This window comes from Bombyx mandarina, chromosome 18 (genome assembly GCF_030267445.1).
Source record: "Bombyx mandarina strain Sakado chromosome 18, ASM3026744v2".
In the NCBI taxonomy this organism is placed as follows: domain Eukaryota; kingdom Metazoa; phylum Arthropoda; class Insecta; order Lepidoptera; family Bombycidae; genus Bombyx; species Bombyx mandarina.
In genome coordinates, this window is record NC_143224.1 from 9,931,632 (window position 1) to 9,952,640 (window position 21,009).

The following is a 21,009-nucleotide window of genomic DNA, read 5'->3' on the forward strand; positions in this document are numbered from 1 at the left end:
ACACGGCAGATGCTTCGAAATGTGTAAATTGTATCGTACTAAGCTCTGATAAAGACGTTATAGTTTAAATAGTCAGGCCGTTAAGCGTGCGATTAAAACTAACAGTAACAGTATCAGAACAAACAAACGTTCACGTCGGCTGCGTCGGATTTATTTAATTGGGAATCAAGAGCCCGTTAATATATCGATGAAGCGAGGTTTAATATCCTACTCTATGCCACGCAAATTGCAAACGTGTTGCAATCTCGGATCTGATGGAAAATAATTCAATTTCAATTAAGAGATTCTCTGTTGGATTTCTAACTACGTCTGCTTGGCAGGCAATTTGCAGCGGTGTAGGTTCCAGAATTACTTATAACTCAAGCGCGAATGGAGAATTTATTTGCTGTTTGAATGTACCGTGACTTCGTTTTGATTTAGCGCTGTGGTGATAGGTTTCTCCCAGAAACAATTTGACATGCGCCGTACATAGATTCATTCATACCTTTGAACTATTTATTGTTTTACATGTACCTTATTTATTATTTCATAATTTTTTACTGAGTCAACTTCTAAATTAAGATGAAGTGCAATTCTGAATGTCCTAGATTAAGCTATAAAATAAATCCTCCTCCATTTTAATTTGTTGACCTGTTATTAAATCTTCGAGCTTAAATAAGCATAAGCCCTAGGTAATTTTAAAAATGTTTTCCAATTTTTCCAAAAAGTTTTCTTTGTTAGGAATGAAGGATTACTGCTGTGGCGGAGCCCTTTCAATTTCATCAGGAAAGGTGGGCGAGCAGGAAAGGTTCAGAAAAGTTACCAAAGATTAGAAAATTGTTCTAAAGGCGGATTAAGCGAATAGTTCCAATCTGCTTAGTTGTTGTGTTCATACTCTGTTCATACATTTTTTTTGTACTCTGCATAATTTAACATATTACTTGTTTATGTAAATGTAATAAATTTAACGCTCAATGACATCACAACAACAAACACTTTTACCACGGATAATACTTTGACAAGCACAGATTATATTCTAATATAGATAACTTCGCGTGTTGTGTCATAGAGTAAGTATTTCGATATATAATTTTTTTTTTTTTTACGTATAATGTTGACTCCAACAATAATCTTGTGTTGACGAAATCTTTCTTCTTAATCTTTTTCCCATTTTTTTTTTTTTTTTTTTATTACGGCCTGAACTATGTATAATTTGTCTTTAGTAGTTTTGTTTTGTTTTTATTTGAATTATTGTTTTTCTTTTCTTTTCTTTAACTTCACGAATAATGTAAATATTTTTATTTTCAGTTTTATTTTTATTTATTGTTGTAACACTCAACCAGCGGGTGGACTGAATGTTTGTAGTTGAATTGTAACTACATAACCTGTAAGTACATTGGTTTATTAATATTTATTGTTTTGCTTCTTTACGCAACGACGCATATTAATAATTTTGTTTAGAATATTACCTGATCACATTTTATATTTATTATAATTTAATTTTTGATGTCAGACACGGAAAGCGATAGAGCTGAAATATTTTTCTCAGCAAGTAGTAATGATGCAAGTTTTACCAGTGTTCCTTCTTTGGCTGAGACACTAATGTCGCAGTTTTCTGATGGTTCCCGGAACTTTAATGTTGTTCACATTAATGCCCAGAGCGTACCAGCACATTTTCCTGATATGCTGGCAAGTTTTAGCTGTGAGAACATCCACGCCATTCTTATTTCCGAATCATGGCTTAAGCCTTGTCTCCCTTCATGTTCGTATGCTTTACCTGGCTTCCGTCTTATTCGCAACGATCGCATAAGTGGTGGTGGCGGTGGTGTAGCCATATATCTCCGCACACACATTGAGTATACAATAATTAGTCTGTCTGCACAGCCTCCTCCACCTAATGCCGGTGAGCATCTTTTTCTGGAAGTGGAGCTAAACCACCGTAAAGTTCTCTTGGGTGTCTACTACTCACCCTCGTCACATTTAGATTTTTTCTCATCCTTTGAAGGCATCCTCGAAACTTTAGTTCCTTCTTACAACCATTGCATAATAATGGGTGATTTTAACACATGTCTTCTTAAAAGTAATAGTCGTTCTTCTTCTTTTCTATCTGTTACCGAATCTTGTAATTTATCTATTCTCCCCTTAAATGCTACACACACTTTCCCCAACTGTACCCCGTCACTTCTTGACCTAATTTTGATTAGCTCTCGGGATCACGTCGCTAAACACGGACAGTGCTCAGCCGATGCGTTTTCTTACCACGATTTACTTTTCCTTTCTTATAAGATTCGCCCCCCAAGGCCAAATCTAGAATCCTCTTGCAACGCAATTTTGGTGGTATAGACCTGGATAACCTTCGTGAAGATGCTAGTGGTATTGACTGGGACCCCTTATTTGCATGTGACGACTGTGACGAAAAGGTTAAGCTCCTTACAACACTTTTAACAGAACTATACGATAAACATGCACCGATCCGTCCGGTAAGGCTTAAGCATTTACCCTCGCCTTGGCTTACGGAGGAACTCAAAATATTATTATCTAAAAAAGCAGCATCCAAGGCAAGGTTCAAGAGAATACCTACAGTTGAGAATCGTAATAATTACATGCGGATTCGAAATCGCTGCAACAGGATGTGTAGGGATGCTCAACGCCAACATATTCATACTTCTGTAGAAAATGGAGATCCGGTGAAGGTCTGGAAATTTCTTAGAACTTTGGGGATTGGAAAGACACGTCATGTGATACCCCCTTCTGACGTGAATTTAAATGCATTAAATTTACATTTTTCAACTTCGTCCAATTTTGATGTGACAGTTAAATCGAATACAATGAACTCTCTTTCAAATCTCCCGACCCCGGATTTTTCACCGTTTATTTTCAATCACTTAACGGCTTGTGGTGTTAAGAAGAGCATCTTATCTATTACTTCTAATGCAGTCGGTGCTGACAATTTGAGCCGAAATATGATCCTACCAATCCTTGATGAAATCCTTCCTGTAATTACGCATATCATGAATTACTCTTTGAGTAATGGTACCTTTCCCTTTGCCTGGAAGGACGCGCAAATTACACCTCTGCCTAAAAAGCCTAATCCCAAATCATTTTCCGAGTATCGTCCTATATCCATCTTATCTTTCCTATCCAAGGTTTTAGAACGGCTTATTCATGCACAGCTGAGTGAATTCCTTTATGAAAATAATCTCTTAAATCCCTTCCAATCTGGTTTCCGTCCTGGTCACAGTACTACGACTGCATTGGTAAATATCACGGATGATATTAGGCTCGGCATGGAGAGGGGAATGTTGACGGTGCTTGCATTGCTTGACTTTAGTAATGCTTTCAACACCGTTGATATTGACATTCTCCTTGCTACACTTGGCTCTCTTAACACATCTCCATCCGTAGTTGATTGGTTTCGTAGTTACCTGTCTGGTCGCCGGCAGCGTGTTCGCATCGAAGATAATTTTTCTTCGTGGTGTGACACATGCGTGGGTGTTCCGCAGGGTGGCGTTTTATCTCCATTGCTCTTCGCGATATATATTAATTCTGTCTCCAACCATCTCATTTCCTCCTACCACTTGTATGCAGACGATCTCCAGCTTTATACGCAAGCCCCGGTGGAAGAATTGCCTCTTGCTTGCACCAAAGTAAATAATGACTTACTTAGTATAACAAATTGGAGTAAATCTTATGGGCTGCAAATAAATCCGACAAAAACTCAGGTCATTATTGTCGGTGCACCTAGAAGGCTTGCGACAGTTGATTGGACGCGAATTCCCCCAATTTCAATTGATGGAGTTCAAATACCAGTTAGTGATAAGGTGAGAAACTTGGGTATCTTTGTAGATAGGCATATGTCATGGGATGCACAAATTAAAGAAACTTGTCGAAAGATTTATGCGGCTGCAGGATCCTTAAGACGTCTGCGAAATTTTCTCCCTACTGCCACCAAGACTGCGCTTGCACAATCTCTTCTTCTCCCCATCCTTGATTATGCTGATGTTAGCTATCTCGATCTCACTGAAGCACAATTAAATAAACTAGAGCGTCTTCAAAATTTCTGTTTAAGATTTATATTTGGCTTACGAAAATATGATCACGTCTCAGAATTTCGCGCTAAGCTCAAGTGGCTGCCAATTCGCCTTCGTCGGAATGCTCATATTCTTTCTTTGCTCTATACTGTTCTTTTTAATCCTTCTTCTCCTTCTTATCTCAAAAGACGCTTTGAATTTATCCGTGATACACATACCATATCCCTGAGATCAACGGACAACATGCAATTAATGATGCCAGTGCATTCGACAAGGTTCTACGATCATTCCTTTACTGTTCAAGCTATTCGTTTGTGGAAAGCTCTCCCGGTACGTATACGACATGCTGAAACATTAAATTCGTTCAAACGCCTCATTAAGGAACATTTTTTAAATACTAGTCAACCGATTTAATATGTGATAAGGTAGATTTCTGAAATTGGTATCTACTTAAATTGTATATGTTTCAAAGGTATTTTAAGTATCTTTTATATGTAAATTGCTTATTCTTATTTATGTGTAAAGAAGCAAAATTTAAACTTAATTTACTTATTTTTTATTTCTAATAATTATTATTATATTATAATACTTTGTATTAATTTTATGTTTATTTGCAGAGATATGTATGTGTATATGTATGTGTACATATATGTATATGTATTTCACTGGAATGGTACACCGCGCGTAGTTCGTTTCCAAATGATTCTTGTCCACCTGATGGTTGTCTGGAAGAGATCGCTTTTAGCGATAAGACCGCCAATTGTACTTTTTGTTTTTAATGTATCGCACTTGTATTATTTGTTTTTTTGGTGTACAATAAAGAATACTCTCTCTCTCTCTCTCTAAAGTCGAGAAATTCGAAGTTTCGCCTTTGATGATCATATTTGTACCAAGGATTCCGATCACACGTCCTAGAATGTATTAAAAAACTTGGTATTCGTTTTTTCGATGGATTATAAATGATAACTAATCTAATCACAGAGCAGATTTAGCAAATACTATTAAATATTTTATCTTAGTAAGAACTGCTCATATATGAGGCCATCAGCGCAAAAGTGGCCTAACCCACATTTTTTTAAATTCAAGCTTATATGACGTATATTGGAATTTATTTAAAATATAATAAATTTTGATGCAAATCCGGCCTATCCATAGTTTCACCCATACATAACAGATAGCTTTGTAAGCATTGTTTTTGCGCGTATTGTTTTTTTGCCTACTCAAATTCAAATTCATGAAAATTCAAACCTAATTGCCTCCATACTTACTATGGTAAGCTTATGCCACTTTTGCGCTGACGGCCTCATATGGGATTGGCCGGCCGTTTTGCAACGAAAGCTTTGTGAAAATTAACGCTCGGATGCACCGAAGCGATTGTAATCGATTGTTTCAGAAAAGCGAGTTTCCGTGCTATCCCACCTGTTTTGGTGTAACGGACATCAACGGCTTTTGCACATCTGGGCCTTCGAGACGCGGTCAGTTGGCACCAATTAGGTTTATATTACAAACACTAAGCATTTCTAGTGATATATGGTCTGTGCCTTTTTCGTTGAATTGTCTATGATAAAAAAATATCTATGTGATTACGTACAAACCTAAGTAATATTTTAACAAACAACTTTTACAATAATGACCCAAGATATTGTTCATTAAACGATGGTGAAATAAGATGATATAAGAATATTTTTTATAAATTAAAATTATAGCGGTTATATTACTGAGATTCTGCTTAATTTTACTACAAAGCTATCCTGTGTCCTAACCCCAAAACCTTTGAGTAAGTCTCAAGGTGAGTGACTATATTTGCACAGTGAACTCCAATATTTAATCTAGCGTAGGTGAGCAGTGAATTTGAAGAAAAACAGGCAATACTTTTTTGGGTTTCTTTATTTGTGCAATTTTCGTTGTTGTTGAATATTATGCATCAATGATTGTCAATCCAAATACCTAGTGTGACGAGTCCTCAGTCCTTGACAACTTAGTGCTAATGTGTTACCAACATATAAAAAATAATTGTCAACTTAGAGGTTATAGTTTTATTCTCTCATAATTTAACAAGATTTATAATCCAATAAGCAGTCAATAAATATAGCATTCCTAAATAGATTACGTTCTATACATCGAGTTTATAGAGTAAACTTGAAATAAATAAGTTTTATGTTTGGAAAAAGTTACCTGTTATTGTTGCCAACAGAACCACCAAAGCCGTCACACCTGTCGCACCCACCCGCTTGAGCCTCATCTTGTCTCTTTTCAACGTTTTGTTCGTTCTCGAATAAAACAAAACAACCGAAATTTCAAACTTAAACGTTAGCGTCCACTAGCAAAAACAATTATTTTTCACGTATTTTCGATAACATAAAATATCGTTCGATCAAGATAAAATGAAACTATAAATTGCACAAATACAGTCAGAAATAATACGATACTTTCTTAAAAAGTACTTTTAAGATTAATAGTTAAAGCCATTGTTAAGATTCTAAAATGATAGAAGGTCCAGGACGTAATCCCGCGAGAATACTATCACAAACTTGTTTCGTGTGAGAATAGAAGCCCGATACCCGACCGACATACGTCCACTCTCTACGAACTGTGAGCGATACTGTCGCGACGAGAGCGACGCGCCACTGCGGCGACAGAACGCGGAACTACCGATGGTCACGGACGGCATTCAAGTGGCGTCGACGAGCGCGATTCTGTCAGCTCTGGCACATTTTGGGCAAGGATCTAGATTGGGCGAGCGTAGTTCTTTATTAGGTCATTAACCTTAAATTTTAATTTTGTATAATGCAATATAAATTACCAAAAATTTTAATTTTGTACTACTGAAATGTTTTCTATAAAAGAGCCACGTGTTTATTTGGATAAAGAATTAAAGCAAAATAAAGTATGAAAACCCAACTAAGTAGTTCAAATATGTTAATCGTTTGAATAGATTGGTATCATTTGAAGAACATAATATAGGAATAGGATAGTGCTGCCAATGACCGATAATTTCTGTCAACGTCTTACCAATAATTCACCCAAATTTGTTTTAACAGATATTTTGTTCAGTAGAAATATATATTATATACTACCACTACTTTCTACTACTCACAGGCGAAGGTTAATTAAAAATTCAACAGTTCACCATATTAAGTCGAACTACTTAGATTATCACACGCGACCCAGCTGTCTTTCAGCTATTCACTCGTCGTCAGTCTAGATCTAGAACAAGGTTGATCAATCCCATGTCATCAATTTTATATGGCTCACGCAATAAAGAAATATAATAACTGACCCAGCCTTACAGTTCCAGATGGTTTTTCAAATAAACTTCCGTCAAAAAATACGGCTTATCACCTTAACTTACTTACCATACTGAGACTTTAATTATAGACTTACACACGATTTCCTTTATTTTGGATAAATTTGTCTTTGTTTATTTAGTATAAAGAATAATAAAATTACATTTACATTTCAAAATATTCGATTTTTATTATAAAAGTCTTACATAAAAGTTCTAGAAATAGAACAAGTCTGAATCGTTTGTTTGTCCTGACTGTTAAAAAGTTCTACTTAGATCTCGAAGCAGTATTTTCTTACTTTCATTGTGAAATTCTTTTTTTATTGAACGAGCTTATGATCCATCTACAATTTTTGCTATTTTATTCCTTTATAGTGGAAGCCATTCGTGAACATGAGCGAATTATTTATTTCATTTAAAAAAATCGGTACCTGTCGATGGGATTTCAACATTTTCAACACCGAAATAGCTGCATTGCTTGATATGAGTACATCAGGCGTTTTACTCTTTATGCCACAACGACTTTAAGCGCTTCTAAAACTTTTACCTTTACTGATCGTAATATTTGTTACACCATAAATCAGTCCTAATAACCTTAGTACCACTACTAGCCCGCGTATTTGTGCCATATTTCAATCATATATTTAGATTTAAATTATTATTTTTTGTTCTAAACCAATGTAGTATTTGAATTTATGTGTCCCCAAGCCGCTTAACACCAGAATGACCGTGAACTCGGCTCTCATACTGAAAGGAGTAATTTAGAAAGTTGTAACTAAGTCATTCCTAAAAGATAAAGATACATCAAAATCACAATAAATTTTTTTCATGATTGAAGGATTACTGCTGGCCCGAAAATCTTTCCTGTTTCACCAGGACAGGTGGGCGAGTAAAGGTTCAGCCAGGAGGGCTGGGATTAGCTAGCAACTGGCCCAGCGCTTCCGAAGGAGACCTATCAACTCAACAGACTAAATCTACTACCGGATCGCAATCGCAACCGCTGAGAAAATCCGGCGAGTAACTCATCGGGCTGATGCATGGGTTAGGTTGCAACGTCGAACTCTTTACCGAAATCGACGAATACGGTTGCCGGGGTCCTAAGCCTGCTCCTAGCGTTAGAGCCGAAGGTGTCAGTAAAATTTTATCGGTCGCCGGAGACTAAGGAAAAGAAACACACAGACACAAAACTCTTTTTCAAGTTATTCTACGAACTATGCAACAGATTTCGTTAATCACGGCAATCGTTGTTAGTGCAATATTGTTCCGCCACAGTTGGAAACAAATCTATACATACGAGTAAATATAACATTACCGAGACACGTCTGATAAGCCACGCGTGTTCTAAACCAGTGAATCAATTCTGAGGAAGTATTCCTTTATTTATCCTGAGAAACATTTCTAAAATTACGTTGATATTACTTTGTAAATTGTTCTTCGAGGTAAATAAACAGACAGGTTTTTAATTAAATTTGAAGTCCCTTAAATTTTGAAGTTTACATTTGTTTCTTTAACTTTCGATTAGTACATTTACGTTACGAATCATTATTATTTTCATTCTATTGTATATTTAAATAACAATACAAAATACACAGACATAACAATTCTGTAAACGAACCATTACCGACAAGTGACGTTGATGATAGTGCTGGTAATATGATAACATTAAAACCTGGACGGGAATATTTTAGTTCTATTAAAGTTATAACAATGCACACAATAGAGTTAATTCTAATACAGATTCCCGACAATGGATACTTTTTTTTTTTTTTTTTTTTTTTTTTTTTTTTTTTTTTTTTTTTTTTTTTTTTTTTTTTTTTTTTTTTTTTTTTTTTTTTTTTTTTTTTATTGCTTAGATGGGTGGACGAGCTCACAGCCCACCTGGTGTTAAGTGGTTACTGGAGCCCATAGACATCCACAACGTAAATGCGCCACCCACCTTGAGATACAAGTTCTAAAGTTTCCCATATAGTTACAACGGCTGCCCCACCCTTCAAACCGAAACGCATTACTGCTTCACGGCAGAAATAGGCAGGGTGGTGGTACCCACCCGCGCGGACTCACAAGAGGTCCTACCACCAGTAATTACGCAAATTATAATTTTGCGGGTTTCATCTTTATTACACGATGTTATTCCTTCACCGTGGAAGTCAATCGTGAACATTTGTTGAGTACGTATTTCATTAGAACAATTGGTACCCGCCTGCGGGATTCGAACGCCGGTGCATCGCTCAACACGAATGCACCGGACGTCTTATCCGTTAGGCCACGACGACTTCACTGGGGTGGGAAATCGCCACTTTTGATTTAGGTTAGGCAAAGATTATCCATTAAGTAAAATACAAGCCTGCTGAAACTGTGTATATTATATGTTGAGCACATAGCGCTGGGCTTAACGAATGTATTTTCTTTTCGTATTATAATGCTTATATGGTTTCATTTTCGGCTTCAGTTCACTTACTTAACATCCTGTATAAGAGAACACGGAACCTTAACATCCTGTTTAAGAGAACACGGAACAATACCTTGACGATACAGTGGTTTTAAATACTCTGCTTATATAAACAGGGTGTCTACTATACATTATTTTTAAAGCTTTATCAGTGATCATTCAAATCGTGTCAATATTGTAATGCGAAAAATATGTAATCTTTGTTAACACAACACGACACGGCACACAAACAGATTAAGGGCGCTCAAAAAAAATTAGGATTACGACGTGTAAAAGTCAATGTTTATTTTTTCCATTATTGTGACTGTCTAAGGGTTGTGGAAATCGGTTAATAGACTTTGTTAACGTAAAACTTAAGTATATATAATAAAAATTATTTCGATATAATACTAAAGCGTGTACTAAAAGTGGTATTTAAAATTATATGAACAATGAGGTAGGTTTATTTATTGATTACAATACTACGGAATACTCATTTAATACAATCGAAAAACGAATATATTATGAAAAAGTATGATACGCACCATAAATTAAGGTTTGAATGGGTACAACAAAAGGCATTAAGTTGAAACTTTTAACTAAAATCGGTTGCGTAAATATTATTTATGGCTCTATAAATTAACTTTTTGTTACGATGTGTGTTGGTTTAATTTAATTCGTTTTAAACAGCGTTTTATGACGAAAAGAAAGTGGTGAAAGTTAATGTGTACTGTAACCGTGCAATAATAACTGTAATTAAAACAATTGTTATAAATATTATGTTGAGCGTTGTAATTCTTGGGCATTTTTAAGGGTAAATATGTTTTGTGGTCGTCATGGCCTAACGGATAAGATGTCCGGTGCATTCGTGTTGAAGCGATGCACCGGTGTTCGAATCCCGCAGGTGGGTACCAATTTTTCTAATGAAATACGTACTCAACAAATGTTCACGATTGACTTCCACGGTGAAGGAATAACATCGTGTAATAAAAATGAAACCCGCAAAATTATAATTTGCGTAATTACTGGTGGTAGGACCTCTTGTGAGTCCGCACGGGTAGGTACCACCGCCCCGCCTATTTCTGCCGTGAAGCAGTAATGCGTTTCGGTTTGAAGGGTGGGGCAGCCGTTGTGACTATACTGAGACCTTAGAACTATATCTCAAGGTGTGTGGCGCATTTACGTTGTAGATGACTATGGGCTCCAGTAACCACTTAACATCAGGTGGGCTGTGAGCTCGTCCACACAGGTAAGCAATAAAAAAACAAACAAAAAAACAAAGGTAAAATGAAAATTTGTAAGGATTTAATTTGAACTATCAAGCGTAGAGTCCTCTTTGTTATATTTTAAATGTTTTGCTGAACAATGAATCTTGTGAAAGCATTTTATTAACATCGAAAAACAACTGGACTGTCTGTATTTTTATATATGATGCCAACTAATTTCCATGCTAGTTGATAAAGTTTAGACGTCATTTTCAATGATTAAGGCATTGACAATTTGAGATAATTTTACAAATGTATGGTCTTCATTTGAGTCGTCCTCTTTTTTATCATCGCACCTCCTGCCATCGGAGCAGAGTTCATCCATATTATCTGGAACCACTACGTCCATCGACAGTGCGTTTACAAAGATCTTTTCTGCCACGTACCATCCGGCCTTGGAATGAACTCCCCTCCACGGTGTTTTCCGAGCGCTATGACATGTCCTTCTTCAAACGAGGCTTGCGAGTACTTAACGGTAGGCAGCGGCTTGGCTCTGCCCCTGGCATTGCTGACGTCCATGAGCGACGGTGACCACTTACCATCAGGTGGGCCGTATGCTCGTCTGCCTACAAAGGCAATAAAAAAAAAAGGCTGATACATTCAATATGTCTAAGACTGAATTAAAAAAAATTAAGCTGAATTCAGACCCACCAATGTATTTATTGGAAATCAGTTGGAACCCCACGGCATTCCATATCTATAAGTGACAGTGATCCGTAAGATCATGCAGGCTTACTTCTGCTACGTTCGATGGTAAAATAAAAAGAGATTGGTCAGTTTCAGCCTAGACCACCCTATCTCTTCCCGTGGATGTTGTAAAAGGCAAGTAGGTAAGTAATGCATAGGAAGTGTAACATAGGATGATGGGAGATACATAGGAAGTATAATGTGTAGCAACGTTCTCTAGGTATTTTAAGATACTAGCACGGTGCGATCGTCAATTCGATAAGTGTTTACTGGTAATAGGGCAAACTGTAAGCTCGCGCGGGTAGGAACGATTGTGGTACCCATTTATGTATCTAAGAAGTCATGATTTCCAGCTTAAAGGATATTAGTACAGCTGTTACATAATACAAGACGTCCTCGTAGTTTCTCCTATATTAAATTTGTTATTCAGAAAGATTATTATTTAATGTTAGTTGATTAATTAATTATTTTTAAATTGTTCCCAGGATCAAGGCTCATAAACTGTTACCATGGCAACCATTGCAATGCGTATGTGTTACTATAGTTATAGTGTATGCAACGAAGACGAAAAATCTATTTTGGATAAGATCTACTTAAAATCCGTTCTTGATAAGTGCCAGCATCCCAAAAGGATTAAGTCTATGCTAAAATTTACAATTTATTGAATTTAAATGATCTCATGATGAGTGGGTGGTACATATTTTGCTTTAATTAAATAAAGAATTGAAACTTCATTACCAACGTGTCGAGTTAGGTGGCGACATTGACTTTGAGACGAAATCGTGAAACTCACGAACTCAGTGTGAAGTATTCTTACACACTTAATTGCGGTTCGTTACGAAATTTCTTAATGAATGAGAGTTATCGTGTGCGTGTGAAATTATTAAAATATTATGTGTACAAACATAATTATAATTTCGTTGATGGATCGGCATCTTGAGACATGAGTTCTAAATCTTAGTTATACAGTACAATTGAGGCCTATAAAATCAAAGGCAGCTAAACGCCTTAATGTCGTAAAGTGGATTAACAATGGCACTATCTTGTTTAGTTAGTTGGACACGCTTTAGTGTTTTCATGTTATAAGAAATGTAGCAAAATCTCTAACAAATTCAGTTAAAAAAATTTATGTTTACTCTGTACTGAGTACTAATAAACGAATATTCTCATTCTTTATAAATCTGCTTTAAAATAAAGAATATCGTAGTTATCCGAACAAAGTTATTTCAGCTTCTCAAACCGGGAGTGTTGCTAACACTGGCCCTAGCAATAGCAGTACTTAGATGGATCGGGAGGATCCGTAATGATGTGTTTGGGGCCGATTTTTGTAGTTTACTTAAATATTTGACAGACTTGGCTCCCGGCTCCGACGGCATCCGCAACCGCGCGCTTAAATTGTTACCAGCCCAACTGATAACGATGTTGGCCACCATATTAAATGCTGCTATGACGAACTGCATCTTTCCCGCGGCGTGGAAAGAAGCGGACGTTATCGGCATACACAAGCCGGGCAAACCGAAGAACGAAACCGCGAGTTACCGCCCCATCAGTCTCCTCCCGGCGATAGGCAAACTATACGAACGGCTCCTTCGTAAACGCCTCTGGGACTTCGTATACGCGAATAAAATTCTTATAGACGAGCAGTTTGGATTCCGCGCCAGACACTCGTGCGTCCATCAAGTGCACCGCCTCACGGAGCACATATTACTAGGGCTGAACAGGCGGAAACCCATTCCGACAGGAGCCCTCTTCTTCGATATAGCGAAGGCGTTCGACAAAGTCTGGCACAACGGTTTGATATACAAACTGTATAACATGGGAGTGCCAGACAGACTCGTGCTCATCATACGAGACTACTTGTCGAACCGTTCGTTCCGATATCGAGTCGAGGGAACGCGTTCCCGGCCCCGTCACGTCACAGCCGGAGTCCCGCAAGGCTCCGCCCTCTCCCCGTTACTATTTAGTTTGTATATCAATGATATACCCCGGTCTCCGGAGACCCATCTGGCGCTCTTCGCCGATGACACCGCCATCTACTACTCGTGTAGGAAGAAGGCGTTGCTTCATCGACGACTTCAGACCGCAGCTACCACCATGGGACAGTGGTTCCGGAAGTGGCGCATCGACATCAACCCCACGAAAAGAACAGCGGTGCTCTTCAAAAGGGGTCGCCCTCCGAACACCACGCTGAGCATCCCCCTCCCGACTAGGCGCGTCAATACCCCCGCCCCCGCCGTTCGCCCGATCACGATGTTCGACCAGCCCATACCGTGGGCCCCGAAGGTCAAATACTTAGGCGTCACCCTCGACAGTAGGATGACATTCCGCCCCCACATCAAGACGGTACGCGATCGTGCCGCCTTCATTCTAGGACGTCTCTACCCGATGATATGTAGGCGAAGTAAAATGTCCCTTAGAAAAAAGGTGACACTCTACAAAACTTGCATACGCCCCGTCATGACCTATGCAAGTGTAGTGTTCGCTCACGCGGCCCGCACTCACTTAAAGTCATTCCAAATTATTCAATCCCGTTTTTGCAGGATAGCCGTCGGAGCCCTGTGGTTCGTCAGGAACGTCGACCTCCATGACGACCTGGACTTAGAGTCCACCAGTAAGTATATGCAGTCGGCGTCGATGCGCCACTTCGATAAAGCGGCACGACACGAGAACCCTCTCATCGTGGCCGCCGGTAACTACATTCCCGATCCTGCGGACAGAATGGAAAGCAGTCGACGTCGCCCAAAACACGTCATCTCGGATCCTCCCGATCCACTAACGGTGCTTCTAGGTACTTCAAGCACCGGTCACCGTTCTCGTCGAACCCGTCGCTTGCGACGAAGGGCTCGACGAGTAAATTAACTCTCAGACACAGCCCACTGAGTTTCTCGCCGGATCTTCTCAGTGGGTCGCGTTTCCGATCCGGTGGTAGATTCTGCGAAGCACGACTCTTGCTAGGGTTCGTGTTAGCAACGTCATCAGGTTTGAGCCCCGTGAGCTCACCTACAAAAGTTAGGGTTACGCTGATATAGCCTCTCAAGGCTCTCAGCTTAGGTAGGAAAAAAAAAAAAAAAAAAAAACAGACTTGGATTTAGCTGCCTTTGATTTTATAGGCCTTGTGCAGGAGCAGGTTCGTTCCTCGTCGTATTAGCGATTTTAAAATGAAAATAGGCCGTTTTTATAATAGTAATCCACCTTTAATCTTCCTTTGATACATTACATGTAATTTTATAAATTAATCGTATTGTGTCGTTGAAAAGTTTTCTTGAATTGAACATACTTAAAATGGAATCGGAATGAATCAAACAAAAAAAGTTACGTCGGTAGATGGCGCATTCGATAAATTTAAAATGATGGAATTAAGCAGTCTGTTCCAGTTGACCAATAGATGGCGTAAACATCCCCCGGGCCTTGAAATCTCTGGTTTCTAAATAAAATTACGCTTCATCTTCATTTTCTTCCGCCGATTGGAGTGGCAGAGGGCATATCTTGGAAAATGAACGTCGAATGGTCCCTGTACCAGTACGAATATCGGCGACTCGAGACACACCGTCACTTCCAGGATACAAACGTACTATGCGACCCAGCCTCCAATTCAAGGGTGGTAAATTGTCGTCCTTTATGAGAACTAGGCTATCCAAGGCGATGTCATCCTTCCTGATCTTCCACTTGGTTCGTAACTGTAGCTCCGAGATGTATTCCGTAGACCAGCGTCGCCAGAAATGTTGACGTAATTGTTCGATGCGATCATAGCGCGCTAGCCGAAATGTTGGCTTATCTGTCAGATCCTCAGATGCAGGCGCTGTCAACGGTCGGCCTAGTAGGAAGTGGGCAGGAGTAAGTGGAGTAAAGTCACTAGGATCTGTGGATAGCGGTGACAAAGGGCGAGAATTTAATACGGCTTCGATTTGCGTCAAAACCGTGGTGAACTCCTCATAAGTTAATCTCGCATTACCTACTATGCGTCTTAGGTGATACTTACACGATCGCACCCCACTCTCCCATAGACCACCAAAATGTGGGGAATACGGCGGAATAAATCTAAATGCAATGCCGTTATCGGCTGCATAATCAGTAATTACTTTGGAATGGTTTTCTAAAAACAAAGGGAATTCCTTTTCGGCACCAATAAAATTTTTCCCATTATCTGAAAATATGATATTGGGTTTACCTCGCCTACTAATAAACCGTTTTAAAGCCAAAATATAATCATTAGTGGAAAGACTTGTAACGAGTTCCAAATGTATAGCTCGTGTCGTAAAACAAATAAACAAGCAAATATAAGCCTTAAAAAGACGAGCTCCTCTCCCTTTACGGTTCAATACGAATACTGGCCCCGCGTAGTCTACACCTGATTTCATGAATGGAAAACTAGGTTCCAGGCGCTCAGAAGGTAAGTTACCCATGATAGGTGTCAGTGTTTTACCCTTAATACGTGTACACATCACACATTCTCGTATTATCCTCTTTGCTAAATTTTTAGCATTTAGCGGCCACCAATATTCACGCATAGTAGCCAACATTAGCTGCGGACCGCCATGTAACAATCGCTTATGCTCGTATCTAAATAAGCTAACCGTGAAAGGATGTCTACTACATAATAAAACAGGATGTTTTTTATCAAACTTGAAACACGACGCGTTACTCAGTCTACCACCGACTCGTATTATTTCATAATCGTCCAAAAAAACATTCAAACTAGAAATACGGTTGTATTGTTTACAATTTGTTCGAATTGGAATCTTGTTGATTAAATTATTATAAATGTCCGGAAACGACCTTATTTGCACTAATCTAATGAGCATTCGCTGTGACGCGTTCAATTCACTAAGAGTTAAGGAACCGGTTTGACGGCTATCCTTCGCGCGTGTATTATTTATGAATCGAAGTACATAAGCACCTATTCTTTTTAATTTCGTAAATGATTCGAATCGCTTAAAGTCAATTAAATCATCGTATTCTGTAGAAATTAAACTCACTTGCTTAGATTTTAGTTCTGGTAAAGTTTGACAATTCGGTATATCGGAATTTTTTATGTTTATTGAATATGACTCGCGTAAAAACGACGGGCCATACCACCATAAATCACTATCTCTTAATAAATCTAAACTACAACCTCTCGATAACAAGTCTGCGGGATTATCCTTGCCATTTACGTGTGACCACACCAACTCGCCTGTGAGTTCATTTATTTCGGTTACTCGGTTCTGTATAAATGTTTTAAGCAAATGTGGTGATGTCTTAATCCAACCCATGACTATCGTCGAGTCTGTCCAGAAGTAAACTTTGTTATATTTTAATCTAAGCGACTCACTAACTTTTTTATATAACTTGGCTCCTACCAACGCACCACAAAGTTCCAAACGAGGAATACTAATCGATTTTAAGGGAGCCACCTTACTTTTGGCACATAACAAACGAACTGTTATTTCCGAATCATCACTGTATGTGCGAATATAGGCGCAAGCACCGTACGCGCTCTGGGATGCGTCGGTAAATATATGAAGTTCCGTATACTGAGTATGTTCACTCCTTACGTGACGAGGGATACGTATTTCCTTTAAAAATTTTAATGAATAAATAAATTGTTTCCAAGCTTTAGTTATGTCTGCAGAAACAGGAGTATCCCAATCAATTCTGCTTAGCCACAAATTTTGTAAAAATATTTTTGATATTATGACTGCTGGTGACAAAAGTCCTAAGGGATCATATATTTGAGATATGATAGATAGCATTATACGCTTAGTTAAATTTAATTCGCAATGATCGCTATTAATATTCGTTACAAAATATAATTCATCACTAGTGTTATGCCAGCCTAACCCTAGTGTTTTAGTTTGTGCATGTTCGCCTATAAAATGCTCTGCTGATTTATTCTGCGAAATGTCTAAATTAAATTTCCATTTTCGTAAAGGAAAACACCCGGAATGTAATATTTGAGAAGTTTTCTCACAAATACGTAACAAATTATGATAATCGTCGTCGCCGCTTATAAGATCGTCGACAAAAATGTCCTGCGTGATGACGCGCGCGATGACGTCATCATCACACTCAAGCGCAAGTTGTCTGATGCATCTCATACTCAAGTACGGCGCTGAAGCGGTTCCGTACGTCACCGTATTGAGCTGATACGTCTCTAATGGATCCGTAGGATTTTCGCGCCATAATATTAGTTGAAGTGACCGTTGGTCAGATTGAATGAGAACTTGTCTGAACATCTTTTCTACATCAGCACAAGCTACGAATTTATATTGTCGAAACCGCAACAATATAGAGAAAATATCGTTTTGTAACGCAGGTCCCGGAAATTGTATATCATTTAAGGACTTATTCGAACTAGTTACCGCACTAGCGTCGAATACAACACGCAGCTTAGTAGTTGAACTACTTTCTTTAATAACACCGTGATGTGGCAAATAATAATTAGGTTGACTACACGTAGTTACCTTAGACATGTGACCTAAGTCATGGTACTCTCGCATAAAATTTGTGTACATACGTTTAAATTCCGGTAAACGTTCAAGTTTACGTTCTAGTGATAAAAATCGTTTTTTCGCTAACGTATATGAATCACCTAACACATCAGCTGATTCCCTTAGCGGTATCCGTACCGAAAATCTACCTTCTCGATCACGTTTATTCGTGTTGATAAATAACTTTTCGCATTTTTGTTCATCTTCCGAAAGCATTGCACGAGGCGATAGGGCTACCTCCTCGAGCTCCCAAAATAACCTTAGCTGCCTACCAATGTCCTGTGTAAAATTACACTGAACATTATTAGTAGTATGCGAGTACGTATTATTAAAGACAGGGCCGGTTATTAACCATCCTAACTTCGAATTCTGTAAGTATGGTCCACTCGGAAGACGTATTTTATCCGCATCTAAAAGATCCCAAAACTTATCGGCACCTATCAGTAAATCAATATCTGCGGGGACGTCAAAGTTAGGGTCTGCTAGTTTTATGTTTTTAGGTATTCGTATAAGGCTAGAATCTATGTTTATCGTGGGCAAACTGGATGTTATGCTCGGCAAGACAATACATCGAATCTTAGCATGATAATCGTTTAGTTTTGATCGTATATTAATATCGCACGAGTGACTAGACTGTGTGATTGTTTGTCCTACACCCGTTATTCGAACCGTGGACTGTATGTTTGACACGTTTAATCGATTTGACATTCTTTCCGTAATAAAACAGTTCTGACTCCCACTATCCAGAAGCGCACGAGCTGTATGAAAAACGTTATTATTATCGGCTACCTCCACCAACGCTGTAGAGAGTAAGACCGTCTGTAATACCTTAAATTCGCTATTATTATTGCACTCGTAACTGCCACTCGTATTATCGGGCAGACAATGCAACGCATTAGACGTAGACGCATGTACCCGGTTCGGCACTGAACCCGAGTCTTCGCGCACACACACATTTAATTCGTTTTGAGAGCTACTCGAACCTATATGCAGTAAACTATTGTGTTTCCGCTGACACTGTTTGCACGGACCAAACACGCATTCACTTATCATATGACCTGCTCTTAAGCAATTACGACACAGTTTTTTATCATCAACATATTTCAACCTATCCTTAACGGACATGTTAAGAAAGGCGATACAAGTATAAAGTGCATGGTTTTGCTCACACAATACACATTTTTTATAAGAAGCCCCCTTTGACGTATATAATTTATTGTTTGAAAAGGATTTCTCGTTTTTTGATGTAACGTAACTATGAAAATTATTTGAACTAGAAGAACGCTTACTAATTTCACTATTAACTTTACTACCATAAATTAACGGCTTATCTTTAGGTCTACTATGGTTGGCACTAATCATATCCAACATGTCGGCTCGGTTTCTAAGAAACGATAGCAAGTCGTCTAAGGTATATTTTTGATTAGAATTATTCAACGATATCGTACCCTTATGGTTCTCCCATTCGCGTTCTGTTGATGAGTCAAGCTTCGATACCATTAGATAGATAATTAAAGTATCCCAAGCGTCGGTGGGTTCCTCCAAAGTGTTAAGAGCGCGTAAATTACGTAACACTGTATCCATTAACTTACGAATTAACGAAGATGATTCCTGTTTTAAACAAGGGATATTAAATAGCGACCTTACATGATTATTAACTAAGAGCCTAGTGTTATGGAAACGATTTTCTAGAAGCTCCCATGCGTGAAGATAGTTGGAAGGAGTAAACTCTAAGGCACTGATCACTTGCAGGGCAGTTCCGTCGAGCGCAGACCGTAAATAATGAAACTTTTGTATTTCGTCTAAGTCTGTACGTTTATGAATCATAGTAATATACGAATTTTTGAATTCAAGCCAGTGGTCGTATGATCCATCAAAGGAAGGTAGTTTTATGTAAGGTAATTTAACACTAACCGGTTTTTGTGAACATGAATTTTCCTGATTAAGCATTATAGAACTGTTAAAATTGTCTGCACTGTTCACCAAACAGTTGGCGACAGCCATTGTGGTGAAATACAATGTTTCAAATGATTCGACATAATCCGCGTTAGAAGACATATCGGCCTCGGTTAATAGCAATTCTATATCCATCTCCACATCATTATATCTTTTATAAATATCGCAAGCTGCCTGTATTCTTAATTGTATTTCAGCCACTTGTATTTGTGTTAAAACTGCACCAGTAAACGTATCAATAAATTTTTTTTTTAAATTGAGTTAGTCGACCTTTAAAGTTTCCCCTTTGCCGTTTAAGATCCTCCAATTTGCTAACCTTATCGCCAGGCATTTTGATGGTCTACGTGTGATGAGCGGTAGGTACTTACGTGAAAGCATCCACGGCGCAGCGCGAAACAAACAAAATGATATGTAGGTAGTGTAGCACTGTAACTAAAAAAAACACACGGTTTTAGCACAAATCGTTTTAGGAACGGAGTAGCCGGGAACAAAGACCTGACCGTTGCTTTTTCTTTTCGTCTTCTTCGTTTATTGTAGAAATATCTTCGTCTTAGCTGGTCCTGGTTGCTTTCCGATTTCGTCAGCTAGGTAATCCGTGATCGAAGGTCCAAAATGTGCAGGAGCAGGTTCGTTCCTCGTCGTATTAGCGATTTTAAAATGAAAATAGGCCGTTTTTATAATAGTAATCCACCTTTAATCTTCCTTTGATACATTACATGTAATTTTATAAATTAATCGTATTGTGTCGTTGAAAAGTTTTCTTGAATTGAACATACTTAAAATGGAATCGGAATGAATCAAACAAAAAAAGTTACGTCGGTAGATGGCGCATTCGATAAATTTAAAATGATGGAATTAAGCAGTCTGTTCCAGTTGACCAATAGATGGCGTAAACAGGCCTCAATTA

General features: G+C 38.4%; 2 protein-coding genes across 6 annotated transcripts in view; both read right to left on the reverse strand.

The window, feature by feature from the left end:
* Fas2 (neural cell adhesion molecule fasciclin 2) overlaps nucleotides 1-6,614 on the reverse strand; it is a 133,543-nt gene extending 126,929 nt beyond the window's left edge. For all 5 annotated transcript variants that reach the window (XM_028171687.2, XM_089734805.1, XM_028171686.2 and 2 more), the window contains exon 1: nucleotides 6,186-6,614. In XM_028171687.2, coding sequence (XP_028027488.2) covers nucleotides 6,186-6,252 — 67 coding nt within the window. In that variant the 5' untranslated portion in view covers nucleotides 6,253-6,614. The remainder of the gene's footprint in view (nucleotides 1-6,185) is intronic.
* Nucleotides 6,615-15,110: 8,496 nt separating this feature from the next.
* On the reverse strand, nucleotides 15,111-20,433 carry LOC149501023 (uncharacterized). The gene is made up of 6 exons (XM_089734961.1): nucleotides 20,419-20,433; nucleotides 20,061-20,276; nucleotides 17,627-19,163; nucleotides 16,653-16,942; nucleotides 15,989-16,199; nucleotides 15,111-15,820 (listed from the first exon to the last, which is right to left on the reverse strand). Exons 1-6 carry the CDS (start codon nucleotides 20,431-20,433, stop codon nucleotides 15,111-15,113), a joined length of 2,979 nt encoding a protein of 992 aa, XP_089591087.1.
* Between the last annotated feature and the right edge of the window lie 576 nt (nucleotides 20,434-21,009).

What these genes read in the sequence shown, in the direction of transcription:
- LOC149501023 (XM_089734961.1), bottom strand. An exon ending in ATTCATGTTCACAAAAACCG is followed by an intron (nt 19,164 to 20,060) that starts GTTAGTGTTAAA and finishes CCGTGCAAACAG; the next exon opens with TGTCAGCGGAAACACAATAG. An exon ending in CAGAACTAAAATCTAAGCAA is followed by an intron (nt 16,200 to 16,652) that starts GTGAGTTTAATT and finishes GGCGGTCCGCAG; the next exon opens with CTAATGTTGGCTACTATGCG.